The following is a 20,365-nucleotide window of genomic DNA, read 5'->3' as shown; positions in this document are numbered from 1 at the left end:
GCTACTAGCTTAAAAGCACCTTGTAATGTGACAACAGTAGCACAACTGCAAGGCGGGAGCACATAATTTCCCATATGCTCATTTATTCAGAGAATATTAAAAACCCACAGTAGTAGTAGTAGTAGTAGTAGTAGTAGTAGTAGTAGTTTGTATTTCTCACAGTGAGGCTAAGGGGTGAATACTCTTTTAGCCAACTACCTAAAGCAAAATATCACTTGCGTCAGTAGAGATGGGAAGGAGCCTTGTAAATGCTCACACAATTTCAATAAACACATTTTCAGAACCTTCCCAAAGAAAAGAATTCCTTAGTATCCCCAGATTTAATTTGTTACATCAGAGGTTTTCAACCTTTTTGAAACCAACCACATTCTTTCTGCAGCACCCCTGTGGGGCTCAGGAGCCCAGTTCTGTCACCCCTTGCCTGCAGAGCTGGGAGCCTCTCCCCCCTTTTTGAACATACTCCCTTATGGAGTCTTGCCTCAGCCTCCTCTCCCCCCTCCTTTGGAGTCCTCCAGGCAGCTGCTGCTGCCACCCCTGATCTCTGAGCTGCATTCGCCTGCAGAGCTTATAGCCAGGGCCCCTGCAATAAACACCTGTGCAAGCCTTTGGGAGGCAGAGATGTGAGAGGGCATCATAGAAGGGAGGGAAAGAAAAAAGGCCACTATTGCCTGCATCACCCCTGACCATCATTCAAGGCACCCTGGTTGAAAACCACTGTGTTACATCATCTATCAATTCCCAGAAGCAAAGCATTTTCAATCCACGCACAGCAATAGGACAGTACTCTAAAACAAGCAGTTTGAAAGCCCTATACAGTACAGGATCAACAATGGGAAGGCTGAGAGGCTATCCTTCCCTCACCTCCTGCTCTCCTCTACAGAGTTCCCCTAGCCCAGGGGTCAGCAACCTGCAGCCCACGGGGGTTGTTTAAACGGCCCTTGAGCTGAGCCGCGCGCTTGGTGAGCCCTCCTGCGCTGCACTAAATCAGCACAGCGCGGAGCGGGGACCCGCTTCCGCGGAGCTGAAAATCACGTCTGCGCAGACACGATCAGGCCCACGGAGCAATCTCCGTGGGAGTGAACTGGGCCGGGCCAGTCGAGGTAAACCTTGCCGACCCCTGCCCTAGCCCAATGAATGGACAAGCAGGTATTGTCCCATTCTTCCCCTCACATGATTGTAAATTGCAAATCATGTGAGAGGAAACATCCAAACAAGGCTAAAATGAACTGGGAATAGGACAGTAAAGTCTCAGCTAAGTGTGACATGTGATCATATCTTTCTCCTGAATTCTTTTTATTTTTATGTAGCCTCATGAGGCTGCAACTTCAAGCAGGAAAATGGCTGCTTAACACTTTTCATTCTCATTTTCATCACCACCACCCCACAAGTCCTGTTTCTCCACTAACATTAACCCTCTCCTGCTGTCCTACGCCCCCTGCAAAAAAATAATAAAAAACCAGAGGAAAAGTGCAAGAAACATGGTGAAAAAATATTTTTTTTTCTGCATGGGGAAAGAGCAGTTGTGGAGATTTTGAGCAGGAAAACTACCAAAAGGAAAGAGTTAAGCCGCTCGTTCAGTTTTGTCATTTTTTTCTGCTCAAACTCACAGCTTCCTGAGGCTGCTTTTGGTTAAACAAAATAAGAAGTTAGGAGAAGGATGCAAGCAATTGCGTGTCATGTCTAGTTTAGCCCTAAGCTCCACATCTGCTTCAATCCACTCAAGTCTTCTAAAAACAGACTTCTATTAACTCTCAAAAATTCCAGCTTGATAGCATGTGTAACATAAGCAACAGCTGGGAAGCTCTCTGTATGCTAGCTGAGAACTCGTCCATTCTGTGCCATGGACGGTAGGTTATTGACCTCATTAACACAGAGACATCTCACATGGGCAGGACTAGAGTCAGGTAATCCACACAGAAGCTTATTTTACCCAAGTCCCTTTGGAGCTTGCAGATTTTCACCAACAGCTTCTAAATAGCAATGCAGTTTTCAAGGGTGCTTTACATTGTACTCCAAAGCATCTGGGGGGGCCACCAAGTTGTCGAAGTCTGCTCTAAAGGCCTGGGCATGCAAATAAGCCCTCAAATGCCAAAACACCATAAGAGTTGGTACCTGCCATATTTCGGGGGGGGGGGTGATGCCACAATAACCATTTGAGAGGTGACAGATTTGAATTCCCTGATAAATTGCTATCTGGAGATTTCTGAGTGTTTTGTTTTCGTCGTTGTTGTTCAAGTAGAGATACCAAGCGCAGTGTGTCCTGCTAGGTTGTTCCCCTATTGTTCCATAAAAGCTTATGCAATAAATAGCTGTTAGTCTTCAAGGTACCACAATATTCTGCTGTTTTCTCTACAACAAATTAACTGGATACCCTTCTGGAAACTGCAGTTTTTGCAGAGTTCCTTAGGTTCCCCACCCTCAAACGTTGGGTGTGGTAGAGAAACAACATTTTGGAGGCTATGTTCATGTCATCTTCTCCAGCAAGAATTTTCAGAGAGGTAGAACTGTGGTTACCCTTGGCAAGGCTACCGTACTTTCCTTTGTGTTTACATGGATACAGTAACCACACCACTGGATATGAACTGGGGCTAAATGTATGACAACTCCACAGTTTGACAGAAGAGGCAACTAGTATTCCTTGTTCTTGAATACCAACTTTCACACCCTCTGGATAGCGACAACAATGTCATAACTCCCTATGGAAACCCCTTACTTGATATTGGCACACAAATTCTTCCCAAGGGCTGCAATAAAATTTGGGAGTCATGACCCTTAAAATCTGTTTCCAGTTTTCTGAGGGACAACTCCTTAAAATTATTACACAGATGGTATCGCACTCCTTGGCAAATGCCAAGAATGTTTTCTTCTATGTCACCTAACTGATGGGAGGGGTTGCAATGAACTTGGTACATACAGTGGTGCCTCGCTAGATGAATTTAATTCATTCCACGGGTCTTTTCTTATAACGAAAAATTCGTCTAGTGAATACCATAGGAATGCATTGAATTTTTTTTATTTTTTATTTTGCCCATAGGAACACATTAATTGAATTTCAATGCATTCCTATGGGAAACCGCAATTCGCTAGACAAATTTTTCATAAAACGAATTCGTCTAGCGAGGCAACCTCCACTCGAAAAATCCTTTCGTTAAGCGGAAATTTCGTTAAGCAGGGCATTCGTTAAGCGAGGCACCACTGTATTATCATTTATGGTAGGAATGTCAGTTGATGCAAGATTTCTGGAATTTAATTTTGACAGAAATGTAAAATATTACTAAGGAAACTATTGTTTGTTGTCCAACATCAAAGTTACTAAGTATTTTTGATGATGCCAATGTATATATATTATCAAAAGAATTGGTCTTATATACGATCTTGGCAACACAAATAGTAATTGCAACTCAATGGAAAACAGCCCCAAATCTTACACTGGACAGTTGGTACCACTCACTCTGGAATACAACTATAATGGAGAAAAATCACACATAATTTGAGATTCCAACAAGGACTAGGATGTCCAGACACTTATAAAAATATAATATAATATAAAATGATTTGGCATTTGTTTATGACATATAGATTGGAAAAAAATCATTTTCAAGGCAACCCTCATCACAAGCCTAGGGCAAATATGGTACTATACTTGATGATCTGATAAAGTTGCTAATCTTTACTTGGACTATGTTATTTTAACTCACAATAAAAAACAACAGGAAGACCAAAACAGCTTTAAAATGTGCAGCATCTACTTACATGCATATCCTCCAATAAATTCTAAACATAGAAGTGTTTGGGTGTTGAGAGAATTTACTGGAGGGTGAGCATGAATGCTGTAGTTGGGATCCCTCAAGGTCCCTACCGACTCTACAATTCTATGATTCTATGCAAGTAAAACTTTTGATCTATTTTTGTTGTCTATTTCCTAAAGTTTGCCTGAACAACAACATTACATGCTGGAAGACAAATTCTGCATCAGTTCCATTATGCTGACTTATTCATGTACTCATCTATATGCAGTAGAAAACAATCTGTTTCCAAAAGATTGCTATAGTACTTATGAGAATTACTGAACAGTCCAGTGTTTGTCAGGTAGTAGTGGGAAACACTGTTCAGGAAGTTCTGTTCCATTTGCTGGCAAGTCATTCAAGCCTGTCTTGGTGCCACTTATCTAAAAGTAGGGGGCTGTATTTATGTATCTCAGAGGGATGTCATTGTTCTAAATTGATGGTTATTTATAAAATACTCCCAGTATATTGTGCCACAGACTATGCAAGTGGAATTTGACAGGCGTAAACTTTCTAGCTAGTCATTAAACACACAATAACAAATATTTTAAGTCACAACCAGGTGGCAAAGAGATCTTTGCTACGTGTTTACACTTGACGCTTCCTGCCAAACCTTTAGGGGGAGAGATGGAGAAGAAAGCAAATAGTTACAGTCTTGACACATTTTGGAAATAAGTGGAAGCATTCAGACATCTGAACCTGCCCCATAGTGTGCAAAGATATCAACCTTTGGCGGACTGAATATTAAAATTATTGTGAAAAATCATTCCTAAGTCTTCATATCTTGTACTGAGACATGAGGAGGAGGCAACTGTCTGAAATAGGAGTTAGTTCTTCAAAGAATACTTCGCTGAGAAAATAATCCCCAGAATTATATTGCTAATGGTATTTAGTAAGTCAATAAAATTGGTTAATTGGTAAACATGCACCCCCATGATCAACATCACCATCGACAACAACAACATCTGTCTCATTATTTCTCAAAACTGTTTCTCCCTGTCTTCTTTTTGGACTTTTCTACAATACAAAATTCTTATTTTATTCCTTGGTCCAGTAGATACAGTAGAGAAGCACAAAATGAAGACAGAAAGAGACACAGTTTTGTGCAATAATCTACTGGCCCCAGAAAGTTCTTGGCAGTCATAAACACTGCAATCTTAAGATATTCAGTTTTATACTCTGCACCATCTAGCAAGGAGAATCCATTTTTAAAAAAATCTCCTCAGCAGCATTTTCAATCATCTCCCTACAGTTCTTCCACTGAAATGAATTTACTGTTTGGATAAACTGTCTTCAGAAAGAGAAAAAAGAGAAGGAAGAAAGGCTTGGAGAAAGAAAGCTGTCATCGATGATAACACCAGAGCTCATCAGGACTTTTCCCATAGCTACACCCCGAAGAAGACCACAAAAATGCAGGCAGTTCTCAAGGGTACTTACTTCTGACTGCATAGGATCAATTTGTAAAACACAATGGGCTATAGCAAATGATGTTCAGCCAGCTGCAATGCAACCTAAACGTTGCTAAACCTTTAAATGCAACCTAAACGTTGCTAAACCTAAAGGTTTGCTTTTAATCAGAAAAGGACTATTATCATATAAAGTGAAGTACAGGAACTCCATCAAAGAAAAGGAAAGTAATATCTAGCCTCTCCTTATCTTCGTCATCTTCCGACTTCCTCTATGCCAATCTGTCACAAAACAACTTGAAAGACTCATTATTACCTTGTTCGCATGCCAAATGAAGAAGGGTGCATCTATTTCCACTACTCTCCAGCAGATGACATTGTCACTCCTGCTCTGAAAAGGTCCTCTGCATTTCTCCTCCACTATCACTGTCTGACACCAAGGAAACTGAATAAATCCTGGCAGAAAGCATTTCAGCCATTTTTTTTATAGCAATTTTGCTCAGAACAAGCACTTTATGTGGCTCTAAGCCCCCTGGAAAAAATTCAGTGCACTTTCCATCATTACATTCTCTATTACAGAAAATATTCTACAGAGCCAAACACTGTCGTATTTGATTTCATAACAAATGCAAACCAGCATGATTGCAGACACCTGCAGGATCATCTACATGGTGTTGTTGCAGCAAGTTTATCATTGCTGCTGTTTCCTGAAGACACATTTGGGGCTTAATATCTTCTCACGCTATTAATTTCTTTATTAACACTTGGCATTGCTTTTCTCTCCCCAGTTCAGATCGTAAATGGGTTTCATATTTCCTCAACACCACTGAACCAAACAAGCACAGAACAAATAAGAAATGTGAATAGCGGTCTCAAAGCTTTTGGGCTCAACGTATAACAATATAAAGCACAATTTCATTTTTGTCGCAGATTCATATGTTGTACAATGCTTTAAAACCACTAGATCCTTACAATGGCCTGGAAGGGAAAGCATTCATAGAAACCAAACGTATCCATCATAAAGTCACCACAATGTGTTGAATGCAGGATCTTTGCAGCAGCATAACATGCCTCTTGCTCTAGTGACCCATCATATAATTGTAGAGTCCAACCCACTGAAATGCAGGAATACGCAGCTGTCCCATATGGGGACTGAACCTGCAACCATGGTATTATCAGCCCCAAGCTCTAACCAACAGAGCTACAGGGATTTCTCCAGATCTTTATTAAAAGTGAATCTCATCCATTTATTCTTTCTACAGGAAGAACTCATTCTAAATCTTGGCATTCCAATACGAAATCCATGCACTACTACAGCTTCTAATAGACCATCCCATTAAGTGACAATAGAGCATCTTCTGCTTGGACCAATGCTGCTAATTTGCTTTGGCAAATGGCCATTTCTGCTGTAACTGCACATTGTTCTTATTAAAGTTGAGCAGATGGCAGACAGTTTCCATCTTAAACAAGGTAACACAATGTAGAGTCTTGCAGGCAATGTACTGTGCACAGAGTTATGACAAGTGAAAAATGACAAGAAGGGTTGGATGGCGCAGGAGATCTGCAGCCGCTGTCTAAATCCTGCTGGGTGGTGCCAGCCTGTGTTCTTTTCTTAGGTGCCTCAGGATCCATCAAATCCACAGCCTGCCCAGGAAACATCCCATTTTGAAACTTACTTCTGGTGGCAGTTTTCTGTCCAACCAGGCAAAGGCTTCCATCCTGCAGACACTACCTCCCCATCTCACCTAGTGATGGCACTCAGTGGAGGCCAAGGGAAACTCACCAATGCTGCATCCTAATCCTCTCCAGCCATCAACATTGGGAGGGTTTGTGTTGTGCTCATAAAGAGCAAGATAATAAAAACAGCATGACCCACAGCATGTTTACTCAGAAGTAAGTCCCACTGCTCCAATGAATCTTCCTTCCACGTAGGTGTGCAGATTGTAGCCAAACTTCTGTTGCTCTATAAAAAGGCCACAACATTCTTTGCAGATGTTATTTGGCTGATCTTTGACTCCTAGGCTACTGCTGAATTGTTTAGGGAAGGCTCAGCTTTAGACAATCCCCAGTGTTTTCACATGTTGCTACTGCAACAGAAGCCACATTTCTTAGCAAGTGAAATCCTTATTCTGCCTAGCAAAATACCTAGATCTGTAAATGAGTGCTCAAGGTTAGTATTTCTAGAAGAGTAGACTGAGCTACTTTTATGCCCTTCATGAGTTTCTGTACATGAAATTGATTAATTAGCGTCTGACTCCTGTGTGGATAATTCCAAGCAAAAACAGCCATAATAATTGCAAACAAGATCATAAGTAGCTATCAGAGAAAGCCCTTTGCAGTTTCACTCTTTTCTAGGCCCATGCTTCAGTGTAGTTGTTTAATATTTTTCAGTGTTTCTTTTTAATGAGGTGGTTTAAGCCAAATATTGCCTGAGATATGCAGCTGGGATAGTTCAGCCAGTAGAGCATGTGACTCTTAATCTCAGGGTTGTGGGTTCAAGTCACACGCAAAAGATTCCTGCATGGAGGGTTAGGACTAGATGACCCTTGTGGTCTCTTCCAAACTCTACAATTCTGTGATTTACTACTACTAGCTTTATAGAGAAAGGAGATTGACAAAAGTATCATGTCCCAGTTAAGGAATTCAACAACCTTTCGGGGAAGGCACAGTGTAGTCCTGGGTAGCAGAGAATGACAAAGGTACAATTTAGTTACAGTAGTTTGGTGGGTGGGGGGACTTTTCTAACAGTAGCATTTAAGAAACCAAAATAGGCGATATTTAATAGGATACCAACAGCTTACTGTCATCCTTTGTAGAATGTAAGCTCCGGCCCTTAAGTTTCTAATGATGGCAGTTGATTTCAAAAACATTTTCATTATTGGAAGCTTACACGTCCACTGAAGAGAAGGGAACATTTAGCTTGCATAAAAAGGGGTGTTTGGAGAGAGACTTGCATCATGAGAGCTGAAACCTAGTGATCTTAGCCAGGGCAATAATTCCTTCTAAAATATGAAGTCCAGACAGCAAAGATGACAAGGGCTTCTCCAGACTTTACTTATGGCCAGTTGGTTTTCATTCCATACCAGTTGCTTCTTTGCAAGGTCAACATTTGTACAGGATATGGAGATGAGGCTTACATCATTTAAGCTGTTTGGGTTCTGATCTGTTACTTTAACAGCAACAACAACAAAACACAGACTACATGTGGCTTGCAAAGGCCTTCTTTTGTACCCACAGAGTAGCAAGCTCAAAGGTCAGGGGTGAGGATCCTCTGGTCTATGGGCCTAATTAGGCTTGCCAGGTTTCTCCATTTGACCGCCAGGCCATTTTAGACAAATCACAGCCATATATGATGCCAGAAATGGGATAGGTAAAGGTGGTGCTTGGACAGAAGGTGGTGCTTTGCAGGCTGATTGGCTGTGCCTGCAAAGCTTCTTGTGTGGCTGTTCCCAAGCACCAAAAACCAGCTGTTTATTAGGAACAACTGCACCCCCATATTTGCCAACATGGTTTGATTTCAAACCACAGGTCATCATTGTGATGTCAGGTGATTGACAGGTAGGCTGCCCTACCTGTCAGACTTGGTTCAGTTGTGATGTGTAGAGATGAGGATCCAGTCTGTTGGATGGATCCAGCTCCCCAAAGCTGCCATAGGTGAATCACCACATGACCGAAGGATGTAACAGTAGAGTAGGGATGTGTAGTCCAGGCTGAAGATTTTGGAATCTGAGAACAACAGATTGTGCACATGCCACCCACCCCTCCCACAAAGCAGTCTTCAGGTGCGTTGTGAATCAGCAACGATTCATTTTAATCTGAATATTTAAGAAACCACTTACAATGCCACAAAGCCTGCTCTATTTTCATATTCCAAGAACAGATTGCAGTGAAGGTATTCACAAATACCTTCCTTCTTACACTAAAAGCACCACAAAATTAAGCACCAAATTAGTATTCAGTCCATTTCTGCTTAGCTATTCTAACCTTTAAATGCAATGGTCATGCATAGCAAAGATAAACGCGGCTGGTCACTGGGTGTCACTGTTGGTTTACAGACACATTTCTGAAAGCACACAGCACTGGCAGAAAAAAGTTTCTTCTCCCCCAAGGTGGTGGTGGAGGGGGGGGGGGTTATAATCAGAAATGTCTGGATATTTGGTACAGCTTTAATTCTGGCTCCTATCGTGTCAGGCAGTAAGCTAGGATGATGTGCCATACTTTGAAAATGCACCATCTGCTGCTCGTTAGCTGACAAAGGCAGCAACCTACCAACTCTCTAAGTAGCTGTTGCTCATTAGCTGACAAAAGCCACTTTCAATGCTCGCATATTATTAGATTATTTTAGACAGAAGAAGATTATATTTGATGAAGAAAGGGTGGGGGGAGTAAAGAAAGAAACACAGAATACAAAGGGAAATTAAATATGGCAGCATGATCAGGATCCTACTTCCAGTGAAGCTGAAGACAAGACTCACAATTAAACACCGATGTGATGTGTGCTTGGGACTCTGGGAAAACACCTCCCAGCTGTTCCAGAGATACTGTTAGCAAAATGAGGAACAAAATATATTTCACAATATAAGCCTGTCCCTCGGGTTAACATTAGTTTCCCTAACATTTCTTTCCATACTTTCTTATTTTTGTGTGTGTGATCAGCAGTCAGATCTCTCCTTGTCCTCTTCTCCTTGGTGCCCTCTCACTGCAGACTGGCAGATGCAGCATGAGCAAGCAGACTAATAATGCCTGGCCAATGTGCTTGGGACCAGAACTGACTTCAGAAACAAGAGAGTTAACCATCTCCTCCAGCTCCTTCAATTTATCCTGGCTTTTGTTTGGGATTTTGCATGTGTCAAGAGTAATCTCGGCTTCTATGGAAGAAAGCCACCTAAGGTCAAGTCTTTCCCACCTACTACAAGCAACTTTCATAAGATGCAAAACCAATCACCAGCGCTACACACTTTTCACAACTGTGTTGGCTAATAGCAGCCACCTCAACAGCTATTTTAAAGTAATTTAAGAGGTTCTCTATTTCAAGAGGTGCACACAGTAGATGTCAAACTAACCTACATTGGAACAATGAGAAATGAAGGGGCAGCGGATTTCTGAAGTGGCACGCTCAGGAGCACTTAATGAGCATTTGCCACACATTGGTCTGGTTTGCACAGCACACTAAGCTAAACCATGGCTTGGCACAAATATGGAAAGTGCTCCATCCCAGTTGTTCTGCTGCTGTGCTGTACTGCATGGCTTGTGTGTCATCCAAACTCAAGGCTCATGGTTTAGCTGTCCTGTACAAACCACCAGCCATAAACATAGGGCAAACCGTGTTTACAGCTTGTGGTTAGTCTGGAAAAAGTGAAATCGCAAGTCTGAGTTCGGACAATAAGCTAAGTCAAGCTATGACTTACCTAAGCAACAGAATGACTGGCAAGGAGCAAAGCAGCTGCAATCCCGTCTCCCCAACCCACCTGCTTCTACCAAGCTATGATTTGGCTTAGGATGTATAAACCAGGCCACTGACAAATTGTCCATTTTACTCAGCTTTTTGGACCTAGCAATTTAGCTATGTAAGGTTGGCCCACTCCTTCCATTCTACTATTCCAATTCTACTAATTGCAAATTGTGAACCAATGAATGATAGCTTCTGGACTCACTCATTTTTCTAGTGTAAAATAATGTGATTTGGGGATAGGTGTTGTACGGTAATGATTCTGTGACCCAGACAAACATTTTCTGCCATGAACCTGATACTCCCAAAGACTTCAGAAGTTTCATGCCTTAGAAGAGTACAGCTAATGTAGCTTATACATAAGAAGGGCCTCCTGGACTAGCCCTTTGGTCTCACAGTAACCAAACAGATGCTAATTAGTGGTACAAAAGCAGAACCTGAATACAACAGCACTCTTACCTCCTACAGTTTCCCGCAACTGATATTCAGAAACATCCTGCCTCAAACCATGGAAGCAGAGGATAACCCTTGCAGCTAGTAGCCACTGGTAGGATTATATCTCCTGCCATGAATATATCTAATCCTCTTTTGAAGCCATCCAAGTTGGTGGGCATTACTGCCTCCTGCAGGAGTTCCATAGTGTAACTATTTGTTGTGCAAACAAGTACAGTACTTTCTTTTGTCTTTCCTCAATCTTCCAACATTCAGTTTCATTGGATGTCTACAAGTTCCAGAGTTATAAGGGAAGGGGGGAAATTCTCTATCCACAATTTATTACACTTCTAACATCTAATCACCTTTTACCTGCCTTTTCTCTAAACAAGTAAGTCCCAGATGTTACAACCTTTCCTCGTAGGGAAGAAGCTCCAATCCCTGGATCATTTCTGAACTTCTTCCAACTCTACAGAACTGTACACATGATTCTAAATATATTTATTTTGTATACCACTGCTCTTCCAGGTTGCTGAGGCCTCAAGCTGATCTCCCACCGCTCTGCAGGCCAGGCCTAGATATTCTTCAATAGAATTGTAGCTTTCCATCTGGAGGGTCACAGGCTCCCCACCCGTTTTACAGCCAATTCAAATACTAAAATTTGATACATTCACAGAAGTTTTCATCAGAAGAGGTGTTTTAGTCTATAATAACCAACAGAACAGATTGTCTAGAGGCAAATTTATAATCACTGTAGTTGTACTATAAGGACCAATTCATCTAGACATACAAGACAGAACTGCATGGTTAAGTTACCGCTTTTGGAATGGGGGCTACACACTGCTTTTCCAGGGGCAGCTTCCCAGCAGTCAATGACATAAGGGACAAAAGATTGTGGGGAATCAGCTTAACTTAATTAAGCTGGTTAATAAAGAGCTAATACCAGATTGGATTTAGCAGTGCCTTAAAGAGATACATGTGAATGCACCCTGGAGTGCTGGGGGAGGGGGGGAGTTGAGCAAGTACAGTGCCCCAATTACTGCAATTGGAAAAGATACATTTTCCTAGCTTTCTATAAAAGGTAACATTGATCTGTCATACACTTAGTTACATTTTTAATTACAGAGCTTAATGTTTCTTTTTTGGGGAGGGGAAGCCCACAGTGTTGCAAATATAATGTTGTTAAAAACTACTCGGTTTCATAAACAAGTTGGATTTGTGTTTGTTGGTTTCTCTGGTAACTTCTCTCTCTTTGTATCATGGGTTGTGGCTCATATTATGGATATATGTATTATTTTATTTATACTGTTGCTACAAGTTTGTCATGGTCTTTGGCTAAAACAATAAACTTATGAACTGAATACAGTCGTACCTTGGTTGTCGAACAGAATCCGTTCCGGAAGTCCGTTCAACTTCCAAAAACGTTCGACAACCAAGGCGCAGCTTCCGATTTGCTGCAGGAACTTCCTGCACTCAAATCGGAAGGCACGGAAGCTGCATCTGACGTTGGGGTTCCAAAAAACGTTCGCAAACTGGAACAGTCACTTCCAGGTTTGCGGCATTCAAGAGCGAAAACATTCGAGTTGCAAGGCATTCGGGATCCAAGGTACGACTGTACTCAGTTTCACTGCAGAGTGTAGACCAGGTATTTCCAAACTCGGCCCTCCAGATGTTTTGGAATTACAATTCCCATCTCCCTGACCACTGGTCCTGTTAGCTAGGGATGATGGGAGTTGTAGTCCCAAAACATCTGGAGGGCCAATTTTGGTACTTAAATCATGCTGAGTTAGATGTGCCCAGTTTCTTGAAGTTAATGCTATTCTTCAGGAACTGAGGGTGCCACTACTCATATATATGTCAGTCTCAAATGTTCAGTTTTTGAGGAAGATGACAGTATATGCATTAGGCATCAAGCTTCAATTGTTCAAGAGGAGTTTCTTAATCCTCTGTAGTCAGATTCCAGACAAATGCCAAGATCCTATCTGATCATCTGGGTTTAGGATAAACTCTGGGATTTGGCAGTGGGTGGGGGAGGGGTCAGTGAGACAGCAAATAGTTCATAGCTGCCAAGTTTTTCCTTTTCTCGCAAGGAAGCCTATTCAGCATAAGGGAATTTCCCTTAAAAAAAAGGGAGAACTTGGCAGCTATGAAATAGTTCAGGTGATGAAAATGAACTGTATTCCAGGCCCAATCCATTTTGGAGAAATTCTTTCCTAAAGGGCACGATTTTAGCAACAATTCTCACCAAATGAATAGGACATTGTAGCAACTCCTATCATAAACACGACTGCACTCTCAGAATCTGTATAAGCCGCTATCAAATTCGACTGGACCACCTGTCTTATTTGATGTGAGAAGTGGGAGTCTGCCTTAAGCTTGCTCTAAATTTTCCTTCTCTTTATAGTCCTAGAAAGTCGTGCTGTTCTACATCATAGGAGATGTCTTGCAGGGCTTAAGGAGGGCCTGCTGGATCAAGTCAATAGCCTACCTGGACTCACAGTGACCAAACAGGTGACCATTGGGAAGCTCACAAGCAAGACCTGAGTCGACACCACTCTTCCCCACTTGTGATTCCTAGCAACTGTTGCTCCAAGGCATACTGCCTCTGGTAGTGCAAACAGAATATGGAAGCATGGCCATTTTATATGCTAATTCTACCCTTATTGTCAAAGGGAAACCTTGCAACCATCATGTATAATTTGTAAGTGTGAGGGTTACTTTCTCTAAAACTCTCTGCAACAGGCTAGCCTTAGAGACTGCTCAGAACTACAGGTGACGCTCCCCAATCTTCCTGAGTGGGGAGCAAGTTGTCAAGCGCAAAAGACTCAAGTGCAGTTGATCACACTGTCTGCCAATTAGCTTTGAGGCACAATTTAAGGTGCTGATTATTACCTTTTAAATCCATACACAATGGGACCCAACATAATGGAAGCAGTGCCTTTTGCTATCTAAATCTTCCTCCAGCCAATCTACATAGGAAAGTGTGACCCAGTCACCCTACTCAATAAATAAAATCCTGTGAGTTACAAAGCAGGGCTGCCGTGCAGCACCCTAAGTATGCTATGCTCTTCCCACTTGGAGCGCACACCTTAAACATTCTTTTAATTTCACAACACTAGTTTTACATCTTGAATTCTCTGTGCTTTCTGGTATGTTAACAGTGGATTGATTTCTTCCCATTGATTTTATCTACTCAGTGCTAGAGCTCTTGCCATTTTTCTCCATTTTGTAAGGCAAGTTACGCCATCATTTTGTAATGAGAAAGTCAGGGTATAAAATAAATTAAAATGAAAGTCTGCAGCCCTCCAGAGTTATTTAAAACTGAAAATCAATCACCACGGTCTCTTCTGTTTACGTGTACCTACCTGTCAACTACGGGGCATAACAGGAAATGAATCACCTGCTTCCCAGATTCCTTTTCCTTTGCATTATTTTTAAATTTATTCATGAGATCAGTTAAGTTAGCAGACAAAGGTAGGGAAAAACAAAACAAAAAAGGATGATTATCTCTGCTTGGGTGAAATAAAAATGGCCTAGCTAATATATTTTAATAATCTAACCCAACTAGAAAAGTGGGGGTGGGGGGAGGAGAAAGATCATAGTTCTGCAAAAACATCAATTGACAAATCCCAAGACATTAACCCAATCCAACTGACGAAAGGAATTTTATGAAATGAGGTTTTGCAGCTATTTAAATTTTACTGGCAGATACTATATTAATTACTACTGAAACCTTGTGGATCTAGTTTATTCTCAGTGACAAAAGAATATTGTGAATTGAGTCTATGGTCACTGGCAGACTATTACTGACTTATTCATAAGCAAAAAAGAAGTCTGTTCAGCAACACTTCATTAATTGCTTATTTTCAAGGCAGTAGGTAGCATGCAAAGAAGAGATAAACAAAATTATATGAAAAGGAAAATAAAAATATATTTGATTACTCTTTTTTTAAATGTGCGCGCGCAGAGAGAGAGAGAGAGAGAGAGAGAGAGAGAGAGAGAGAGAGAGAGATGTATTCCACTGGGTTTAAGGATAAGATTTGGTCTTGAATACTGCGGATGGAAAGAATGTTGAATTACACCTAAACTTGGCCAGAGATTATTATCCCAGGTCCCATAATGACAATCCCAGAACACCTAATTTAAGATACAATTGTGAGCCAAAAAGGAAAGCCAATCCACTCTTTGCTGTTAATGTTAATTCTTTGTTGTCAGGCGATCAGGGCCACACAACTTTAGGCAACAAACATTACATCACAGTAGTGGTTTTGGTGCCATGGAATGTTTTTGCCTAAACAGCCAATATAGAACTTAGAAAATGTGTTTGCAAGACACATGGTGCTCGCTGGGCCTTGGTTTCCTTTTGCAAAGATTGAACCAAAGACCACATGTATTTATTTGACAAATAAAAAGCAGAAAAGGCATTCTAAGTTCAAGATGAAGTTCTGTCAGCTGTCCTGACAGAACAATCATTTTAGTGCAACATCGATTTCCTCCCTGAAGTATTATTATTATTTTAACCTCTCTTCCTGTTCCGAAGTGAAGTGAGGTTGCAACTAAAATGTTTTCAATTGAAACAAACAGAAATGACCCAATCAAAGTAAAAAGAAATCAATCAAGTTTTGAATATTCACTAAATAGATTTCTTTCCTATGCTGTTTATAGTCTCTGTGCAAGACAAACCAAAGACAGAAGAGAAAGAAATACGGTAACACAGAAAAATTGTAAGAATTGTTACTGTGTTTCTAAGGAGGAAGTGTGGAAACGAAGGCTGTTCTCACTTGGACCCAATGATAAGAGTCATAAACTTAGGCCCTCAGAGCAGAGACTAGGAGTGGTTCTAAGTCCCGCCCTTTGGCATAAGAGGGGGTTGAGAACATTCTGAGGATTGCAGTCTTGTGGAGAACAATGCACAGAATTTATAGGAACAATAATGTTCACATACGCAAGCATTACGATTGAAAGTCGCATGCCCGACTTTGCTAATAATTACCAGACTATTTATGTATGATTGTGAAATTCTGCATAAATGAATTGCTCTCTGCATTTGGAGATTTTGAATTACTGTACATTGTTTACAGGGAAGTACTGATCCACAATTCATGTGTTTTTGTAGTGAAATCATGTGATTACACCATTTCATCCAGATCACTTTTTGCAGGTATTGCACTCAACAAGCTCATCTGCTTGTGCGCATAACTAACCAGGAAAGTGAGCGGGAGGGGGAGATGCAAACCAAAAAATATGGTAAACTATGTGGGTGCCTGTTCCAGAATTTTAGAAATTATGTGGGTTAAACTGAAACATGGGGCAAATTCAAGCCACAGAAAATATTCAAACAGACTGCATCTGCTCATGACAAATTTGGATGGAGCAAACGCAGATTTAATTGACAGCCCAGCAATGAAATTCGCAGTGCCCTTCAGTAAGGTACTGTGTTCGTCAACCTACAATAAATTGTACTGCCACCAAGCAAGAAGTGAACAGTCGCTTCAGTTAGACAAACCAATAAGAAATATGATAACACTGGTTGAATACTAATCCCTGAAATGCATTTGATTTTTACATGGCTGAGTCTTGCTATTCAAAATATGAAAGGTAGCAATCAAGTAGAGGACACTCACGGCATTCCTTCTCATCACTTTTGTCAAAGCAGTCTGGCAGCCCATCACATTGCCAGGCTCCTGGGATGCAACGTCCATTACTGCACATGAAGTTTCCAGGAATATTACATTCATTTGTGAAGTTATTCCAAGGCAACTGTTGGCCTTCTGCAACAAGAAGATAAAACACACAGTGTTTACATATGCAGAAACAGCTTTCACATCTAAAGCAATACTGTTGGCTCCCCTTTTCCATTAGTAGAGGCACCCACTGAATCAAAGGCCCTTCCATGAATGGCAGGGCAGTGCCTGCCTTAAAGACTACCGTGTTTCGCCTTAGTTTTGGTCTCTGCATTACAAGGGACTCATCCATTATGATTACGGCTAGAGACAGAATAGCTGAATAACTGATAGGTTTTTTTATATTTTAAAAGGAAAGGGAATCACTATTCATTCACCTTAACATGTAAAGATCTAACAGGCTGAGATTTCTTGGCACTGGGAAAAGCTACAATTTATTAAGGATGCAGTTCTATACATACATACATACATACATACATACCCACTGAAGTCAATGGGATTTACTACTGACTAGATCTGTATAGGATTACACAGTCTACAAAGAACCCTCTCCAATCCATTTTATGACTGGAACTGCAGACTAGAGCTTTTCCATCACACCTGCCCAATATCTTATTCCTCTCCCCACTATTCATGCAGCAGCAGTGGGTGGTACAAAAGAGGGACCATTCCCCCCCCCCAATTCATACAATTAGTTTATTTCTAAAGTTCCAAATTCTAGTTTGAAATTCTGATAAGAGTAAAAAATTGGTTCATCCACACTGAAGGAATTTGCCAAGTTTTGTAACCTGTATGTACAGTATTTGACAGAGACATTTTATTTTAACCCTAGTTAACTAAGAATTATTGGATGAATAGTTGCATAATCAAACTTGGATCTTTATTTACCAGTATATGTGATTTCCCAGGTCCAATCCCCAATATCTCTAGATAAGCAACTCTTAAGTGACATGGTCTAAAGATATTACTAAATGAAACCCTCAAGGCTGCTGTTAGTCAAAATACATGCTAATGAGCATAGAGGATTGTGATATTTGAAAGAAAGTAAGTCTTGCTCACTAAGGTATGCCGTTTCCTATCTCAAAGTGAACCATTGTCATCAGTTTCAGAAGGGACTCAGTGTTAACTTTGAAGCAAGTTCTGCAAATACGATTTCTATTTTATAATTGTTGATTTCCTGTTTTAATATTTGAATACCAGCTTTGACTGGGCATAAAATATGCAGAGGTAGCATCACCAGTACAGAAATAGCATGTTTACTCAGGCAACTATCCCTGACCCTTTGATTTCTTAAGCAGTTTACATACAACGGAATACACAAATAATACAAAATGATCTTTTAAGATGAAAGGGTAAATCAAGGATTGGACAATCTCATTTAAGAAATTCTGCAACATCTTTAATATCTACACATGTTTAACATCTCCTCCCAATACTTCAGGCTGCTTTCATATGCCATTTGCTTTACATGGTGATAACACCATTTTCCATCTTATCATTATGGTTGAAAAGTACAAAATTATTTTGGCACAACTGCAAGTCCCCACAGTGCTGCAGTAAACAGTATGCACACTATGATAGCTGACTGTATCTAAGTAGACATATTGAGCTCTGGGATCCCCTTTCCCCCATGGTTTTCAGTGCTGAATAAATTGCATAATGCTTTTCTTGAACCTTAATTTTTATGAAGTAGTTAGTTGGAAAATCTCATGTAATTTTTCTTAATGCGGAACTGCATAGAGTTTAGAATCATAATGGTGAGAAACAAAGATATTTTTAATAGCATGTATTTCCTTAAGAAAAAAGGTGAAATTTTCCAAATTCTGATATAAATCTTATCTGTTTCAGTACTGATTTCATTCCATATCAGATGAAAGGCAACACAGTGCTGACCAGAATCTGTAATCAATGTTACTTTTGCCTTTGTCATTTTGATCATTAAAAGTTCAAACGTTGCATCTTAAAACATCTTTATAAACAACTTAGATGAAGAAATTGAGGGGATGCTTATCAAATTTGCAGATGACAACAAACTGGGAGGGGTAGGTAATGCCACAGAATTTATTAGCGCAAGCTAATAAAATAAATTTCAATAGGGACGAATGTAAGGTTCTGCACTTAGGCACGATGAACCAGATGCACAAATATAGGATGGGGGACCCCTGGCTTACTAGCAGTACATGTGAAAAGGATCTGGGGTCTTTACATGAGTCAACAGTGTGATGCAGCAGCAAAAATGCTAACAATAGTCTAGGCTGCATCAACAGAAATATAGTGTTAGTATTATAGTAATAGTACCACTCTATTCTGCCTTAGTCAGACTACACCTGGAATACTGTGTCCAATTATGGGCACCACCATTTAAGAAGGATGTTGACAAGCTGGAATGTGTACAGAAGAGGGCAACCAAGATGATCAAGGGTCTGGAAATGAAGCCTTATGAGGAACAGTTGAAGGAGCTGGGTATGTTTAGCCTGGAAAAGAGGAGACTTGAGAGGAGATATGATAGCCATCTTCAAATATCTTAAGGGCTGTCACATGAAAGAGGTAATAACCTTGTTTTCTCCTGCTCTGGAAAGTAGGAGAAGTCACAAGAAGTCCAACTAAACATCAGGAAAAACTTTCTGACAGCTAGAACTGTTTGACAGTGGAACATTCTCCCTCAGGAGACTGTGGATTCTCCTTCCATGGAGGTTTTTAAACAGAGGTTGGATGGCCATCTGTCATGGATGCTTCAGCTGAGATTCCTGCATTGTAGGAGGTTAGACTAGATGACTCTTGGTGTCCCTCCCAATTCTACAATTCTATTCTTTTATTATTCTAAGAAAGTGCTAAATGTTTGTCATATTTTACATCAGGGATGGTTGCATGCCCCAGTGATTCTTTGTACCAAATTAGATGCATTCTGAATGTGCTCCACCATCATGCTTTCATATACTCTTTTTTTAATAAAAATTTCCAATAAAGAAATAAGAATAATTAATCCCAAAACTGATTGTGCCTGGTTTAATCCCACCAAGCATGACATGGATAGGCTTCACAGTTGGAGATTGTTGGTGAAATCCCCAGCCTCGGGTTTTAAGTGTCTCCACAGCAGCTGTTGCTTCTGCTTGGGCAGAGACAAAAATAAATGCAAAGCTCACAAGTCCTCTTTAATGGCTGAGAGAAAACAAGGAACATGTGCCAGTTGGGAAATAAAGTTTGTGTGGAAACTGTGGGTGGCATCAAATCAATATAAAGTCCAACCCAAGCCAAAACAGATAGAACAAGTCATGGTTTCTTCCTTAAGTAAGAAACTAGCTCCATGTGGTTGCCTAAAAAGAGTGTTTCAAACACTAATGAGCATTCAAGAAAGCATTTTACAGAAGGGCTTCATGTTATCCAGATAAAAAGTTATGTCAAAGCCAAACAAGTAACACTAGGGGAGAAATATACTACATATTCATGACTGCTCCCTCAACTTTTTATTCATGCAAATACTTCGTGTCAGGCACTGTATTAACAGTGAAGCAGGGCCACTCTTTTAGCCCCACCTCAGGTATTTCCACCACACTTATGAGTTGTGTGTGATTACCTGCAGAGAAAATCAAATATGTGAGCACCTATTCT

The 20,365-nt window shown here is 40.6% G+C and overlaps 1 protein-coding gene across 1 annotated transcript in view; it reads right to left on the bottom strand.

Moving 5' to 3' along the window:
* Positions 1–20,365, bottom strand: part of LDLRAD3 (low density lipoprotein receptor class A domain containing 3) — a 124,533-nt gene that overhangs the window by 74,499 nt on the left and 29,669 nt on the right. The window contains exon 2 of the mRNA XM_035116202.3: positions 16,697–16,843. Coding sequence (XP_034972093.1) covers positions 16,697–16,843 — 147 coding nt within the window. The remainder of the gene's footprint in view (positions 1–16,696; positions 16,844–20,365) is intronic.

Source organism: Zootoca vivipara, chromosome 1 (genome assembly GCF_965207765.1).
Source record: "Zootoca vivipara chromosome 1, rZooViv2.hap1.1, whole genome shotgun sequence".
Classification (NCBI taxonomy): domain Eukaryota; kingdom Metazoa; phylum Chordata; class Lepidosauria; order Squamata; family Lacertidae; genus Zootoca; species Zootoca vivipara.
Note: the sequence above shows the minus strand (reverse complement) of the source record. Positions and strands in the feature narration are given on the sequence as shown.